Source organism: Dreissena polymorpha, chromosome 5 (genome assembly GCF_020536995.1).
Source record: "Dreissena polymorpha isolate Duluth1 chromosome 5, UMN_Dpol_1.0, whole genome shotgun sequence".
NCBI classification, from domain to species: Eukaryota; Metazoa; Mollusca; class Bivalvia; order Myida; family Dreissenidae; genus Dreissena; species Dreissena polymorpha.
Genome location: NC_068359.1, coordinates 73,118,467 through 73,137,322, shown reverse-complemented (window position 1 = coordinate 73,137,322; position 18,856 = coordinate 73,118,467). Strand labels below are relative to the sequence as shown.

At 35.2% G+C, this 18,856-nt stretch overlaps 1 protein-coding gene across 1 annotated transcript in view; it reads right to left on the bottom strand.

Annotated features, from left to right (window-relative positions):
* The window catches only part of LOC127831342 (uncharacterized), a 38,880-nt gene extending 25,784 nt beyond the window's left edge, over positions 1-13,096 (bottom strand). Inside the window, exons 1-2 of the mRNA XM_052356310.1 lie at positions 12,920-13,096; positions 11,402-11,538 (exon numbers count right to left, since the gene is read on the bottom strand). Coding sequence (XP_052212270.1) covers positions 11,402-11,538; positions 12,920-12,971 — 189 coding nt within the window. The 5' untranslated portion in view covers positions 12,972-13,096. The remainder of the gene's footprint in view (positions 1-11,401; positions 11,539-12,919) is intronic.
* Positions 13,097-18,856: the final 5,760 nt, after the last annotated feature.

Here is an 18,856-nt window from a genome sequence, read left to right as displayed (position 1 = left end):
CGTGTCTTTTCGCCGTCCGGCGTCCGCCATGCTAAAACCTTAACATTGACCCATCGTACCCACAATTTTCGTACCCACATTTTTTTTCGTAACCAAAATTTTCGTACCCACATTTGTTTAGTACCCAAAATTTGTGTTCCCACATTTTCTTACCCAAAATTTTTGAATCCAAATTTGTTTAGTTCCCACTCATTCCATCCCGCGAAACCCCTTAAGGTGTCGCAACTCTAGTATGGAATGAGTGATGTATTGGACGTCATCATTGATGACGTTCAATCGAACGAATGATAAAGGGGGCTAAGTTTCGTTAAGCTGAGGCAAATCACTGCGATTTGGGAGTCTTGAAAACTGGCCGAACACGTTTGCTGAAATTTGACATGTATATGTACCAGAATGCGATCTACCTGTTGGCGTAGGCGTTATACCTGGGAAAAATCAAGTTTTTGAGTATTTTGCGTTTGAATATTTTTTATGGGAAACCACACGCGCTAAGATAAACATTGTGACGTCACGTCATAAAAGCGCTTAGGCTAGCTTCCATCTTGTTAAGAAACAAAGTAACTGACGTTACGCGTTATTAATGCAATATACAGTTAGGCGTTAAATCGATAAACAACGATAATTGTGTTTGAATATCAATACGAAGTACACATGCATGTCTTTTGTGGAGATCGAGTGTGGTTGTTTAGATATATATATAAATGACAAAAAATTATGTGTTATTGTGTGCGACGAGTTGAAGAAAGGTTTACACGGCGAGGCTTTCCGAGACGTGTCGGATAAATGTAAGTACACACTGGTATTAACATGGTATTCTATTTATCAGATAATATCTTTAATATACATGATAATCATGAGACAAATACATTATTAATTTAGGGTTTAATTATTGAATCAATAAATAAACGTGAGCAGCAAAGCAATTTAGTATAAACAACACGCGTACCTTAATGACGACGATAATCCAATATTTATAACAATTACAATTATGTATGATAAACACACAATCCGAAATACGTTTTTGCATTCGTTAGATGCTTTAAACAAATAAATAACTGTTAAAAACATCCAGAGAATTTTACTTAAAATTGTTTGTTTTGACAAATAAATTACGTCACACAACATACGTCATAAATTGCGCAATCAGTTGCATGCAAAATAAAACTACGGAAAGCCGGTTTGGAGAAATGTTTATATAGAGCAGCAAAATAGTATGATATAAACAATAACAAACGGCAGAGCGGGGACGGACTTCTCAAAATAGCATTAATTGAAACAGTTTCATGTATATTAAAATCTCTGCGATATCTTTGGTGACCATCATCAAATTCACAGAAAAAAATAAAATACAATGTAAGTATCACGTGTACTTGAATTTGTCCGACGAGTTGAAGAAAGGTTTACACGGCGAGGCTTGCCGTGAGCAACACATCATTAGCAGCATAAAGTGCGTAACAAATAAACAAAATAATCAAACATAATACTAATTTAACGTAGCACATTTACATATCTATTGCAACTGACACCGTTTTGTAGCGAAATTTGATGACTCAATTTCAGCTTTAACAAGAGTTATAAAAATACTTAATTAAGTATAAACGTCACGCTTATCTAAATGACATTATTAATCCAATGTTTGTAACAATAAGTTGACTACTTTAATCCAAAGTTTATATCAAACACCTTGAAACGATATGCACTTCCACCTTTATTAATCCATGTCTTTATCGAAACTTAGTTCAAACCACACAATTGTATTGTATTCCTATTTATGTTTACATTTATGCATGATGAACACACAATCCGAAATACGTTTTGCATTCGTTCGATGCTTTAAACAAATAGTTTACAGATTTAAAACACAACGTCCGCGACATGTCCTTAAATTTCAGAGAGTGTAAATAAAACTGTTGTGTTTCGTCACCGAAATGACGTCACACAATGTACTGCGTAATACATTTCGTAATATAAAATCAAAGCGCTGATTGCATTGCAAAATGAATTCAACACTATCTTGAACGCAAAGCTATAATGATGTTTCAATAAATACACAGAATTTTGTAGACACAGAAAAAGGCTTAATGCTAGTCGATAGTGTTTAAGATGGGGATGTCCGACACAATGCAGTGGTTTGCTCTTTTCACGTTTTTAATATTATAGTCATGGGAATTGAAGTTCTACTTTTTAAGGTAGCTAATCGAACGGCTTCGAAACAATAAACATGTCTGCCAGTATTATGGTTAATTTCATGTGATATGTATATTATATTTTTGCGAGAACTTAGGTTACCATCATTAAATGCACAAAAAGAAATAGGTTTTCAATTTTATTTCATCTCCCCACTCATTCCATCCCGCGAAACCCTTAAGGTGTCGCAACTCTAGTATGGAATGAGTGATGTATTGGACGTCATCATTGATGACGTTCATTCGAACGAATGATAAAGGGGGCTAAGTTTCGTTAAGCTGGTGCATATAGTCGCGATTTGTGGCGCTTGAAAACTAGTCGGTTACTTTTGCTGAAATTTGACATGTATATGGACAAGAATGCGATCTACCTGTTGGCGTAGGCGTTATACCTAGGAAAAAACTAGTTTTCGAGTATTTTGCGTTTAAATATTTTTATGGGAAAGGGCACGCGCGCGTGACGTCATGAAAAGCGCTTAGGCTAGCTTCCATCTTGCTACGAAACAAAGAAACTGACGTTACGCGTTATTAATTTAATATAAAGTTAGGCGTTTAATCGATAAACAAAGACGTAATAATTGTGTTTGAATATCAATCGGAAGTACACAAGTGTGTTTTTTTAATAAACATCATATAAATCAATGTGTTATTCAACGTATTGTGAATTTGTGTGCTACGAGTTGAAGAAAGGTTTACGCGGCTAGGCTTTCCGAGATAAATGTAAGTACACACTGGTATTAGAATGGTATTCTATTTATCCGATAATATCTATTACATTATTAGGGTTTAATATTTTATTATTAAATCAATAAATAAACGTGAGCAGCAAATCAATTAATTTCGTTTGCAGTAGAAACCGAAAGACGGAAAGTAAACAAACCAACCATCAAAATGGCTGACGACATAGCAACGTAGGAATGAACGCTCACAAAATATTTACAAAATAAGATCATCATAAATGATGTAAAGTGAACGCTAGTTAGCTATTTTGTAGATAAGTATACGATCCAACGAAAAAAACAATAAAATTTGACATAAAAAAAACACCAGTGGATATGGAAATCATCGGCGTTTGAAATAGCAGACGGCGTCGACCAATGGCTGCCAATACAGGTTCGAAAAGAACGCTCGAAAGTATTAACAAAATAACATAGATGATGTAAAGTGAACGCTAATTCGCTGTTTTGTAGATAAGTATACGATCTATTGAAAAACCATAACATTTGACACAAAAACACCCGTGGATATGGAAATTTTCAGCGTAACGAAATAGCAGACACCACATGGCGTCTCATCTGGGTCTACGCTGTTTGCCAAGGCCGATAATATAATGAATGGAAATGCACAAACTCAGTAACTGGCAAGCATATATGCATTAGTAGGTTGTTTCGTGATTATTCAGAAACGACTACATAATTCTTTTGGTTCTGCCAGTGCAACTTAACAGAAATAAGTATAAAAAGTTTCTACACCTGACAACAATGTGCCAACTTAATACAAGGTAAGTTGTTTACATTATTTAAAATATTGCAAGCTTACAGTACTCAACAATAAACAGCTGGTACAATGTAATGTCATCGTTTTAATTTTAATAAGCCCGTGGTTAATTACCCTTTTTAATGTTATGGATCAATGCATCTCTAACACCTTCAATTGACTTGTTCATGAAAAATATACACCCTCAGTGCATGCTATCCCATACACCATCAATCACTTACTAAGGCTCGATTGGTCATTCTCGGCTCGGGTACTACTTACCGGTACATGTACCCCGGGTACTCTTAACTTTACTTACATGTTCCCCGGGTACGGTAAATAAACTTAAACATACCCGCAAATATTAGATTGTATCCGAGTTGTATATCCGCCAAAAATCCAATGTCGTTAAACATGCTACCGATAACATAAAACAATATTGTTTACCTTAAACAACCTTCTCTTTTAAAAAATCTGCATCAACATGCTTTTTAGTTTGAGTGTTGAGAGGACGCCGTAGGAATAAGCAAGTAATCAAGAATACGTCTCTGTTTCTGCTTTTATTTCCTTCATGTATAATGACGATAAGGATTGACGACTAACATTGACGACAATGATCACAAGCATTTACGACTAACACTGACAACAAGCATTGGCGACTAGATGTAACATTGACGATTCTCTACAATAAATGAAATTAACAATAAAAAATGAATAATAAGATTAAAGTACAACAGATATGCTTTTCAAAGTATAATATAATAGCATACACTCATTAGAATAAGAGGTTTCATAAATAACAATTTGAAACATTTTCAATCAAAATCGAAATATCTTATACAATATTTATTACACAGCATGAATTAATTGTTAAAACATAATATAAATACCGAATATGGTGTTCCCCATTTAACGGACCTTGCAAACCAAATAATGTTTCTTTTAAAAAATCTATGACGGTAAAAAGTGAACCTGCGATGTCGTGGAAAATATTATACTTGACGACGTCATACAATGACGCGACTTTAAACAATTTAAGATTTAAAATTAAATCACATTATTGATTTTAACAATGAGTTTTGATAATATAAATGCCATTGAACAGAAAATTGACATAAATGTAAACATAATTAATTTTTACAAAATAGCCGACAACAACCGATTTAGTGTTAAAATTCCCGGGTATGATTTAGTATATTTACCGTACCCAGGGTTTGGGCCTTACTAACTGTATTATTATTATATCTCACCGACTACCTTTACCTTGTTGTGTTTATGAACCTGAAACTTATGTTAAATCCGGCTTTCTTTACTTTTATTTTTCATTCATTTGATTGTTGACGTATCTCGTGGAAAATTATTTGAATCTTTGGATTTTACTGACGACAAGCTGGAAGTGTCAATTTATTTTAAAAACGAATCTAAGGTTTATTTACATGTAAGTATTGTGTGTTTGTCATGCATAATTCAGTGTTTTCCAGAAAAATTTGAGTAGCCAGTTATATGGCCGGCAACTATGCAGTAAAACAAAAGCATTTGTGACATTTACTTGATATATTTGGGAAAAGTAGCCGGCATCAAGAGTAAATGTAACCGGCAAAATCGCTGGTTGCCGGTATTTAAGTTAAGAGAACACTGATAATAGTAAACTAAATCTTTACGACAGGATTACAGCTTTGTAAAATTGTTATTTGGGTGATAATGGTTAGCAATTCATACAAATGTTATTAAAAATATTGTGCTTTAAAATTAATTTTGAGAATGGGATGGAAGAACAGAAAATGAAGAGCATACAGGGATGGAAATAAGTGGTTTCCCGTGAGCCCAGGGCAAGTAGATTTTGGCCTGGGCAACTCATTTTCAAAAGTTGGTAAACTTCTTTTTTTTAAAGCATAAAACAATACAGTGCAATAAAAATTGAAAAACAATTGATCACCATGGATCAATACTAGTTAAATAACATTCATTATTTAGGAATAGGACATGATTCAATTCAGGCTCATAATAATACATCATGCATTGATCATGTGTTTTGTCAGCAAATGTATATAATTATCTATTATAATAATATTCACATGTTGATACATGTTGTATTTCTGGGCTGGTTATTCTTTATCTGGGCAACCAAAATACTAAAGATGGTTGCCCACAATATAAAAAAAAATTAGTTTCAATCCCTGGCATATCATTGTAACTTTATTGTTTAACTGCATTGCATTAAAGTTGTGATTGAGGTTAGCTTGTTGTTTATAGTATATTTACTTTTTAGCTCGACTATTATATATGAAACATATATAGTGGAGCTATCCTACTCACCCCGGCGTTGGCGCGCGCATTGGAATTTTTGCGTACCACCTCAAATATATTTCCTATGTCCATTGACATATTGCTTTTATATTTTGGATACTTCTTTACCAACATAACCCCAATCTATAAACATGAGCAGACAACTGTATCAAGCATTTTAACAGAATTAGGCCCTTTTTCACTTAGAATATGCATATTATAGATAAATCTATGTTAAAGTTTGCATACCACCTCAAATATTTTCTATGTCCCTTGACATATTGCTTTCATACATGTATTTTGCTTCTTAACCAACATGACCCCAATGTATAAACACAAGCAGATAACTGTATCAAGCATTTTGTAACAATTATGGCCTTTTTTTCACTAAGAATAAGCATATAATTGATAAATCTATTTTAAAGTTTGCGTACCACCTTTAAATTGCCACAACTTCTTTATTATGCTCCCCCCCAATTTTTTTAAGGGGGGAGCATATAGTCGCCGCTTCGTCTGTCCGTCCGTGCACAATTTTGTCCGGGCTGTTTCTCAGCAACTAATGACTGGAATTCAATTAAACATAATGGGAAGCTTCACTACCAAGAGGAGACATGCATATTATCAGCCGGTTCTGGTCGGATGATTTTTCACAGAGTTACAATGTATGGCCCTTTGAAATTTTCCATTAACTGTACATAAAGTGCAATTCTTGTCCGGGCTATTTCTCAGCAACCAATGACTGGCATTCAATAAAATTTATGGGAAACTTCACTACCAAGAGGACATGTGCATATTATCAGCCGGTTCTCGGCGGATGATTTTTCACAGGGTTATGGCCCTTTGAAATTTTACATTGAACATATAGTGCAATTCTTGTCAGAGCTAATTCTCAGCAACTTATTATGGGAATTCACTGAAACAGCATGGGAAGCTTCACTACCAACAGGAGATGTGCATATTATCAGCCGGTTATGTTCGGTTGATTTTTCACAGAGTAATGGCCCTTTTACATTTTCTATAAACTGTACATATTTATGTAGTGCAATTCTTGTCCGGGCTATTTCTCCCCAACTACTGACTGGAATACAATAAAGCTTTATGGGAATCTTAACTACCTCTAGGAGATGCGCATGTTATAAGTGGGTTCGGGTTACATGATTTATTTAGAGAGTTATGGCCCTTTGAAATTTTTAAGTTACTTAACCATCCATTGTATTATTTTGTCCAGAGTTATGCCCCTCAAGACGTTTCCTTTTATCTGAATATATAGTGCAATATTGTGACCAAAAAACCTTTGGGGAGCATCACCCGTCTCCGATTGTTTCTTGTTTATCATCAAATTTGATTCATGCTTTGACAAAACAACACTAACCTGACATACTACAATGGACACCACCCAAACATGAAATAAAATCTTTTTAGTTTGTTTTATGTCTTTACAAATGTTAAATGTTTTCGTACCAAAATAGTTTTCGTACCTTCATTTTTTTCGTTCCCTATATTTTTTCGTACTCTAATTTGTTTTTGTAACCAAATTTTTTTTCGTACCTAAATTTTTTTCGTAACCAATTTTTTTCGTACCCATTTTTTTCTTACCGAAATGTTTTTCGTACCCAAATTTGTTCGTACCCAACTTTTTTTTTTCGAACCCATTTTTTTCGTATCAAAATGTTTTTCGTACCCAAATTTGTTCGTACCCAAATTTTTTTTCGTACCTAAATTGTTTCGTACCCAAATTTTTGTCGAAACAATCGGCTTTCAATTTGAATTGATCTCCCCACTCATTCCATCCCGCGAAACCCTTAAGGTGTCGCAACTCTAGTAAACGTGTTGTTTTTCGTGTAAATTATTATATTGGGCAGCGTATTGGAAATACAATGTTATTTAAAGTTAACGTGAACAATTCAATACGTTATGCGAGGAATACGTTAATTATTTATATACATGTTTTTTGTATAAATTAATCTTGAAATAACCTTTTAAAGACTAGAACACTTAAGCAAAAGTTTAAGATTAATTACAAACTGAAGAATAAACAAAGATATGCGTACTGTATAAACAAAGGGCTTGCGGTGGTGAACTGTATTTTATCAGCTCATAAAATGACGAAGTATTTGGTTTTGAATAAGTCTTTAAAAATTATCACAAGGTCTTCAAAATACAACTGTTTATAAATAGCAGCTTGTTACATGGTATGCGGAAGTATGTTGATTTTTCACAATTCCCATCCTTTTCATGAGGTGTTGAACTTAAACCTTTCATAAACTGGGGTAAGTTTGAGGGTCGTCTATGAAGTATTTGCATACCATTTGAATTGCTAAAAACATTAGTTGTTCAGCTATTACACATTTTCATGTGTGCTAGTAAGTCAGATTGCGATGACAACATGGTGTTTTTTCTCCCAAAATTATCTTTGTGTCGAATGTAGGTTTATTAGACGATGCGAATGTGACCCCTTGACCTAGTTTTTGACCCAGAAAGGCACATGTTCTAACTTGGCCTTAAGATCATCTCCATAAAACTTCTGACCAAATTTGGTGAAGATCGGATGTAAACTTCTTGAATTAGAGAGCGGACACCATTATGAATGTTAAACAAGATCTGTCAGAGGACAGCGCGCTCGACTATTCGAGTGCTTGACAGTATAACGTAAGCCATCATGGGGAAATTGTTCATATTCAATAATTTATTAGACGATCTTTCAAAAATAAAAACAGGAAAAATAATTTTTTTTTTTTTTTTGGGGGGGGGGGTAGGGGGGTAGGGGGGTGAGAGGGGGTATAATGTGGGGTGTGGTAATTTATGAGATGATGTTTAAAAAAAATGGGGGGTGGGGGTTAGGGCGATGGGGATGATAGGGGGGTATAATGTGGGGTGTGGTTATTTATTAGATGATGTTTAAAAAAAAATTCGGGGTGGGGGGGGGATGGGGGTGGGTGGGGTGGGAGTGAGAGGGGGGTATAATGTGGGGTGTGGTAATTTATTAGATGATGTTTAAAAAAATTGGGAGGGGGTGGAGGGGGTAGGGCGGTGGGGGTTAGAGGGGGTATAATGTGGGGTGTGGTAATTTATTAGATGATGTTTAAAAAAAAATTCGGGGGGGGGGGGAGGTTGGGGGGGGGGGAGGGATTCTGGGTAGGGGCGTGGGGTATTGTTTGGGTGGAATCCATTGTTGTATTCAGGTAAGTGTGGTTTTGTCAAAGTAATAATAAATGTGATCATAAATAAAGAAGTTATGGCAATTTAAGCAAAATGTTCAATTAACTTAGTGTAAAAGGGGCCATAATTATGTCAAATGCTTGATACAGTAGTCTGCTCTTGTTTATAGGTTGGGGTCATGTTGGTTAACAAGTATGCAACATATAAAAGCAATATGTCAAAGGATATAGGAAATATTTGAGATAGTACGCAAACTTTAACATAGATTTATCAATAATATGCATATTCTAAATATAACGGTGCAACAATTATGACAAAATGCTTGATAGAGTGGTCTGCTCTTGTTTATAGGTTGGGTGATGTTGGTGAACAAGTATGCAAATTATAAAAGCAAAATGTCAAGGGACAATGAAAATAAATGGGGTAGTACGAAAACTGTAACATTTTCTGCATATTCTAAAAGGAAAAGGGGCCATAATTATGACAAAATGCTTGATAGAGTTGTCTGCTCTTGTTTATAGGTTGGGGTTATGTTGGTAAACAAGTATGCAAAATATGAAAGCAATATGTCAAGGGGCAAAGAAAATATTTGGGGTAGTACGAAAACTTTAACATTTGCACGCTAACGCAGACGCCGACGCCGGGGTGAGTAGGATAGCTCCACTATATATATTTCATATATAATAGTCGAGCTAAAAACGCACTAAGTGACCCCGTGACCTAGTTTTAGGCCCGGAATGGCCCATGTTCAAACTTGTCCTAGAAATCATTAAGATAAAACTTGTGACCAAGTTTGGTGAGGATTGGATGAAAACTACTTTAATTAGAGAGCGGACAACATGGCGAGGTTTAAAACGCACTAAGATACCCCGTGACCTTGTTTTCGACCCGGCATGATCCATATTCAAACTTGACCTAGACATCATCTAGATACAACTTTTGACCAAGTTTGGTGAAGATTGGATGAAAACTACTTGAATTAGAGAGCGGACAACATTGTGATGTTTAAAACGAACTAAGTGACCCCGTGACCTTGTTTTTTGACCCGGCATTGCCCATATTCAAACTTGCCCTAGACATTATCAGGATACAACTTCTGACCAATTTTGGTAAAGATTGGATAAAAACTACTTGAATTAGAGAGCGGACAACATGGTGAGGTTTAAAACACACTAAGTGACCCCGTGACCTAAGTTTTGACCCGGCATCGCCCATGTTCGAACTTGACCTACACATCATCTAGTTACAACTTCTGACCAAGTGTGGTGAAGATCGGATTTAAACTACTTGAAATAGAGAGCGGACACCATGCTCAATGTGTTAAACGTACTAAGTGACCTTGTGACCTAGTTTTTGATCTGGCATGGCCCATGTTCGAACTTGGCCTTCAGATAATCTAGATAAAACTTCTGACCAAGTTTGGTGAAGATCGGATAAAAACTACTTGAATAAGAGGGAGGACACCATGCTGAATGTTAAAAACGCACTAAGTGACCCCGTGACCTAGTTTTTGACCCGTCAAGGCCCATGTTCGAACTTGGCCTTAAGATCATCTAGATTCAACTTCTGACCAAGTTTGGTGAAGATCGGATGAAAACTACTTGAATTAGAGAGCGGACAACATGCTAAATGTTTAAAACGCACTAAGTGACCCCGTGACCTAGTTTTTGACCCGGCAAGTCCCATGTTCGAACTTGGCCTAGACATCATGTAGATACAACTTCTGACCAAGTTTGGTGAAGATCGGATGAAAACTACTTGAATTAGAGAGCGGACACTTAATACGGACCGACAGACAGACCGACCGACCGACCGACCGACTGACAAGTTCACTCCTATATACCCCCCTAAACTTCGTTTGTGGGGGTATAATAAAATGTAAACAATAATTTAGTTTGATTTCTGTATTTTATATTTTTAGCAAAATTGTGTGAAAATATTGGTGGTTTCTTTTCATCGCGTCTAACTGTGTTTAAAAAACACACAATATTTCTCTAAAAGGACGACAGAAATCCCTGGTTTTTCAGTCGCCCACATGTCATCTCACAGGCTGTGTTTTCCAATTGTCGGTGTATTTTCCGGTGATACATTATCGCACAAGCATGCGTAATACATTCAGGTAACTTTATATCCGAATGCAAACGATATAAGACAGAGTAAACGAAAACTATACTGCGACTGAAAACTGTGTTGCAATTAATAACAGATCAGTTACAATCTCGAAAACTTTCATGTTCTCGAGCTTCTCATATGCGTACGAACTAAATACTTATATCAGTCTCTCTCTAAAATACCTTCATGTCCTCGATTTTCTCATATGTATACGAATCAAGCCTATCATTGTACTTGTAGGTGCCGATAGAAGTGGAGAATTCCCTGGAGATTGACAGCCGCCATGACCAGTAGTCACTGGACACCTTGTCAACGGTTTCTGTCAATAACTTATATGATTAATATTGTAGATCTATATCTAGTCTATTATATTGTGTATTGGCGTTCACATGAAAAAAACAACATAAAACAATAAAAGGTTATTCACATATATGACATGTATTTATATATCACATGTATACAATCCATAAACTGGTCATATTGGCTTCTAACATTATGCCAGTATTGATCATGGTGTGTGCTTCTTGATTATCATGTGCATGTTTCCTTAAAAACACATTATTCTAAATATCACACCGGATGCAATAACCATTTATTACACTATTATATTGCTTCTCCGTTAGTTGTGGTCGTTAGAGCTATATGTAAGTCATCAAAGTGCTTGTGTCACGAAAAGGTTATTGTATTTAACAGATACGATTATGCCTTACAAATCGTAAGTTTCGACTCGATTTTGATCGTTAAAACTTCTCATATGCTTGACACTTCTGAGATTTATGGACAGAAGTGTTTCATCCGGCGATATAACTGGTAATACTTTAGCTATACACAAAACATCAACAAAACTACGTTTTACAATCATTTGTTTTTGCAGCGACACATTTAAAACATTGTGTCAATTTTGTTGAATCCGTCTTCCATAATTGTTACAAAACTTTCTCGTTAATCGACTTATTAATAAATTGGCCAAACTGCGAAACACGTATAACAGTGAATGTTTGATTACGCTGTAGGGATTTTCTATCTGAACATTTGTATAGATATGTTATTACATTTCGTACGTACCACTGATACAAAACTCTTTATGTAGAACTGTAACAAACATGTTTTAATGAGTTAGATCAGATTGCATTGATTTAGACACTTAAACTGTTGCACAAAATTTATCTAATGACTATTTAATGACATGTGAAAAGATGCGCTCCAATAATTCATAAAGGTCGTTCATAAAGGTCGTTCGTTGAAGGTTTGTTTACATGATAAAACCCGCTACAGATAAAATACAGTATTAACCTCAATATGTGTTTTGTTTTTATCGATTTGAACGCGATCTCAGTTGCCAAACTGCTTGTTGAGAGGCAGGACAGCGCGCATTGCCAAATAAGAAACGGAATTATTCATGCGCACAAACATGCAACTTTCGACTTTCTGAATGAAGCGAATGAAGCATATTTAAGATCAATAAGGCACTTTCTAATGCTCATTTCAAACTGCCATATAGATCTTTACGCGGTTTCTTCTTATATATGTGTACATAGTTTTTACAATAATCATTCCCGAACTGCATACCGCACCATGTTCTGCTACTTACAACAGCGCCTATCACATTGTAATAACTTATATCAAGCAACTTTAAAAAGGAACAATTAAAAAATATCACCGATTTTAAAACCAAAGCCTGTTCTCTCCAACCAACTCACCTGTTCGAAACAGCGAGGCCCCTGCCAGGAATATCAGGTATTTCAGCCACATTTTCAAAGTCTAAATGTTGAAAATGAACTGAAATGGATTTAACAGATTAATTAGATATCCGCTTAAGACACTGCACATTAAAATAACTTCCGGAAGGAAATTAAATATGTGCACAACTATTGTCAGTTAAAGATGTGTTTGTTGAGAGGTGATTAGATGGATCCCAGAACAAATGTTAATAATATTTCTAGAATAATAAATGTCAAATCACAATGACACACTTTTGATTCAGACCAAATAGATAACGAGACATACATAAGCCCGCCTGCTATAAAACGTTGGTTGTTGTTTTGATCTTTAAAATGGGTTAAGTAATCAATGCTTTCTACATTTTCTACTTTCAGTATGTTTATTAAAGTTCAGTACACATTAAAGAGATCTTTTCACGTTTTGGTAAATTGACAAAATAAAAAAAAATGTTTCAGATTCGCAAATTTTCGCTGTAGTTATGATATTTGTGAGGAAACAATAATACTAAACATTTACCATGCTCTAAAATATCCAATATATGCATCTTTTGAAGATTTAAAACCAGAAAATTATAAAGCGTTGCAACGCGAAACGATTAGGATAGTTTTGTTGTTGTCGTTAATTATGTGACACTACGAGGATTGCTGATATAAAAGTATATAATCATACAGTCATAGTATGAGTACGGATGGCCGAGTGGTCTAAGCGATAGACTTTTACTCCAGGGGTCAGTGGTTCAACCCAGTTGATGGTAACTTTTGTTCTTTCTTGAATTTTACTCTTGTTTTTTTACTATAGCTTTTTATATCCTATGTTTACATTTATCAATATAAAGCATATGATGACAAACTTCAATACATGCTAAATCAGTGAAAAGGCCACTTTAAGTTAAAGTAATTTCGTCATTTCAAGTGTTCTTGAAAATGCTTCATGAAGAACGCACTATCAAAATGTTAAATTGAAAACGGTCATAAAGTTATAAAATGTTGTAAATCATGTTCCGGCGGGCGTTTATGGCTTATATTGTTATCTTACTTTGGGCGCAAAATGGTTCATTCATCTTGTTTAATTTAATTTGTTTACAGATTGGGAGCAACATTATAATCTTCAAGAACGCTATTCACTTAATTGACCAGATTAACTATTTCTGCATGAAACACGATTTTTCTAAATCTATATCGTTACAACAGCAAGGTTTAGAATACATTCCAATTGTATTATGATTTGCTATTCGGTTTACACAAACACTGCGTTTTATTTTTGTGTACAAATCATTGATAGATGCCAGTTATATTTTACACGTTGATTGAGGAAAAACGACGTGTTGAAATTAAACTACTGATACGAACCTCGATAAATCGTAATCGTTTTATATCAGAAGCGGTTATGCAATCTAATACCAAAACAACGAAAAGAGTTTCTTTTACCAAAGATCCGCGTTGCTTAAAGAAACAGAACATTGTTTTATTTAATCCAAGGTAAACATCGATACAATATGATTGATCTATTGATTTCACTGATGAACGAAGGCACACAGAAGAAATCAACCAACAAATAGTATTTAGGGTATCCAACATGAACCACTCACAGACAAGACAAACATTTATTCAGGCTTGTTCAGTGTACATTGTCTAAACATTATATACTTCACATGCAAGTATGTCAAAGATATTAAAATAGCAATAAAAATAACCTAAGCAGCATTGTTTATGTTCACGAAAAGGCTAGGTAAAAACTTATTGAGCATGGAGTATTACTATTTGAAGTTAAGTAACACAATTAAAATGTTATTTCTTTAAATCATAGCTATTTTTTTTTACAAATTACAACTTAATTAGTTAAAATGTATTGGTTGTTTACAGCAATTGGTGGACTTTATGAACAGAAGGCCTCATGTGTTACATTTCTTTAGATAGTTTCTGCTAACAATAAACATTAACAAACAAAATGAAACTTATCTTCGACATTTGTATATTTTAGCCCATTTTCCAGTTTGAAATATTGTTGACAGACTCGAAGTTCGAAGCTTTTTGGCGTAGCATCTAAGTTACGAAGGGAATAAATAATGTTCGTAAGCGAACGTAGACTTAAATAAACGGTACATATCTTAAATAGAACAAGAGATGTGTTTGTCAGAAACACAATGCCCCCTATTGCGCCGCTTTGAAATAAAATTTCAATATATCATTTGGCAGGTTTAGAAATTATCTCCCTTTAAAGCTTATTACTTCCCTTGGATTATATTTTTGACTTTTGACCTTGAAGGATGACTTTGACCTTTCACCACTCAAACTGCAACTTTATGAGATACACATGCATGCCAAATATCAAGTTGCCATGTTCAATATTGCAAAAGTTATGACCAATGTTAGCATTTTCGGACGGACGGACGGAAAGACGGACGGACTGACGAACAGTTCAACTGCTATATGCCACCCTACCGGGGGCATAACAATTCGCAACAGATGTAACCACTCTTGTTTTTAGGTATCAAGTACACCAGTTTTAAAATGTGAACATTAAAATAGAATACAATTGGCCGGAACGAAACTCACAATTCATTTTTGAGTAATTACGTGATTCTTTTCGATTATTTCACATACCAAAAATCAGCTAAAGATTTTAAAGCGTTTCGTTAAAAAATCCTCCGGAAAACGGTAAATAAAGAGAAATAGTCCGAGGCTCATTACTTCGCCAAAAATCAAATGACCGGACCGAAACTCACACTACATTTGCAAGTCTTGTATGTAGACTCGCATAACAAAAATATGGTAACTATTTGAAGGCGTTTCGTAAAAACCTCAGGAAAATGGAAATTTTGAAATCCAGGGCAATAACTTCGCCAAAGATCAATTGACCGGAACAAAATCAACACTTCATCTGTAAGTAATGCCGTTAGACTCAAAACCAAAAAATCAGCTCAATATCTAAAAGCGTTCCTTAGAAAACTCCGGAAACCCGTTAATATTGAGAAAACGCCAATAACTGCGCCATTAATCAATGGACCGGAACGAAACTTAAACTTCATCTGGAGGCCATGTAGGTACATGTAGACTCGCATGGCAAAGGTCAGCTCAATATCTGAAAGCGCATAAAAACCTCCGGAAAACTGACGGACGGACGGACTGACGGACGGACAGACAATACGACTGCTATATGCCACCGCTAACGGGGGGGGGGGCGGGAATACAAAGTAAACAGTGGAAATGTACTGTGTACTAAGTTTTCTTTGTAGCAAATGCCAGTTTGGTTTAACATAAAATCATATGCAAGCGCGAGGAAGAAACGTGAACGCCAAATCTCGTTATATTAAAACGTTAACGTATACGAGTGTCTTAACATACATTATAGTTTGTCAATGTTTGTTTCATCTTTATAGGTTACATTTAGGGCATCATCTGGACCTAAACGGAAGAGCGCAGTACCCTGGCCTTCAATGTCCCACAATCCTCTTGGACCCGTGGAAAGTTCTTTAATTGATCGTATTACTTTATTCAAATTAACCGTCTTTCAACACCCTCTATCAATATAAGGCAACCAATGGGACATCGTTTATCTTTTCTCAATTTTATTCATGTCAATTAAATCAATGTAATCAATAGGGAAAGCATAATTACAGGTTTGTTTATCTATTTCTCTATTGTATACTATTGGTAAAAAAAGAGTTTTTTGTTGCAAGCATTTGGGCTGATAAGATTATTTGACAGAGTTGAGCGGAAATAACGAACATAAATGTATTATATGGTACAATTTTGAAATTCGAAGTATATAGTCAGCGTAACATAAATCAAATAAAAAACAAATGAAAACGCCCACCACAGTTATTCATGGCTGTCAAATGGTCTCGATCAAATTACCACAAGGTATCTGGTATTCACGTGTATTCATTATTTAAACTAAACTTTTAAAAGATATAAATCGGATGTTTCATAATGGCGGGATAGTGTAACAACCATTAAAGTTAATGAGCAACATGAACTATATTCGAAATGACTGCATTGTATACATCTTCGTGCATGTGTCGTGTCAGGACATGTAAATGGTAAACCTTTTTAATGGCTTTCGTTTCATAAATGAATTTGTGAAAATGAGCCCAATACAATTGGAATCAAATTTCAACTACGGTAAGCAATTTTTTGTGCCATTTACATCTAGTTAAATCGTCTTCAAGCAAGAAGTTTAAAAACACACAAGCTTAAATCTTTAATCTTTATAACCTCTTCCTATATTTTGGTAACATTGATACTACTGATGAAGGCCATGGTCGAAACATAGTTAATACTTTAAAAAGTGACATCAACAAAAGAAGCACGTTTGTACTGATTATTTAATTAAATTATTTCTATCAGAATTTGAAAACAATATGTGTATTGGAAAAGTTTAAAGCAGAATCAAAGAGCTAAACAAAGGTATGCAAGAAATGTCTTTAAAGGGCACTTAACGTCGATTTATGTTCAATGATCCGAAATTGCAAGAGTACTTAAATAATCATCTAATGAACTTTTAACCCTTTGCATGTTGGGAAATTTGTCGTCTGCTAAAATGTTGTCTGCAGAATTCTAAAATTAGCATTTTCTTCGATTTTTTTTCAAAGAATACCATCAGAATAACAAACAGTTTGGATCCTGATAAAACGCCACGTTCTGTGGCGTCTCATCTGGATCCAAACTGTTTGCAAAGGCCTTTAAAATTCGGTTCCCGCACTGAAAGGGTTAAGAGCCCATTATAGATATCTTGTGTTTGCCATAAGTGGTACAGATAGTGTATTTCTTAACTTGCCAAACAAGAACAGGGTACCATGTGTGTAACACGACCAATTAGTGCATTCAAAGTTTGTTTCACAATGGAGGTTGCCATCTACCAAGTTTGTTCAGATCTTGTCCCATTTGATCAAAACCTGCCACAACCGAGGGTAACATACTTTATATGGACTTATATCGTTAATATTTGTGAAATGTTTTCCGAAACCACTAGGATAATGGGTTGTCTATTAAGTGTGTAACATTATACAGTTGTTATCTGATAGTTCTGGAAAAATCATGCCCCTATAAATCATATACTCTGAAAACTCAAGAGTTATGAGTGTAATGTTTGGTGTGCAACATCCTTTGGTCATTATTGGTGCTCCTCCATTAAGTGTGTACAAACCAACAGTGGTCAAAATCGATTAGATCCATTGAGTTACCTGTTTTTTTGTACATCAATGTAACGTTTTCTTTATAAACACCAATATGAAGTATTCCAAGTCCTATCAACAACAGAATCATAACAATAAAAACGTGTGAGCATCTGTTAACTGCAAAAATATGTTACCACTCAATATATATTTATACTAATTTCAAAATGCTTCTCACTGCGAGTACTTAATTATATATTCAGGGGCGGATCCAGGATTTCTGTTTAGGGGGGATATTGAAAGATTTGCTGGAGGTCCAGGGGGGCCGTTGGGTGCAGAGCAAAGCCCTGCTAAGGGGTCCAGGGGGGAGGGGGCGAAGCTCAACGATTTTAGTGATTTTTAAGGCTTTGACAACCACTTTTCGAGCATGTCACGCCTAATGTACTTTCATCAAAATACCTTCTTATTATGCCAAAAAAGTTCATAGTTTTTACGTAATACGGATAAATCGGGCGACAGAGAGTCTTAAGTTAAAACATTTAGCGAATGTCTGTGATTAGTGGAAAATGTCGTGTACGAAAAAGAAGAAAAATGAGTTTAAATAGGTGATATAGATCTAGTTAAGTGTGAAACATCTAATGGATCGACTTAACTTTGGCGATTTAAGGTGGGGAGGGGCGTACGCCGCGTCCGCCCACCCCCCCCCCCCCTCTGGAACCGCCTATGTATATTTGTCATAACTGTGTATTAATGTTTGGCAACTATTTAAATTAACAGTTTTAACGTGATCGTCTTCGTG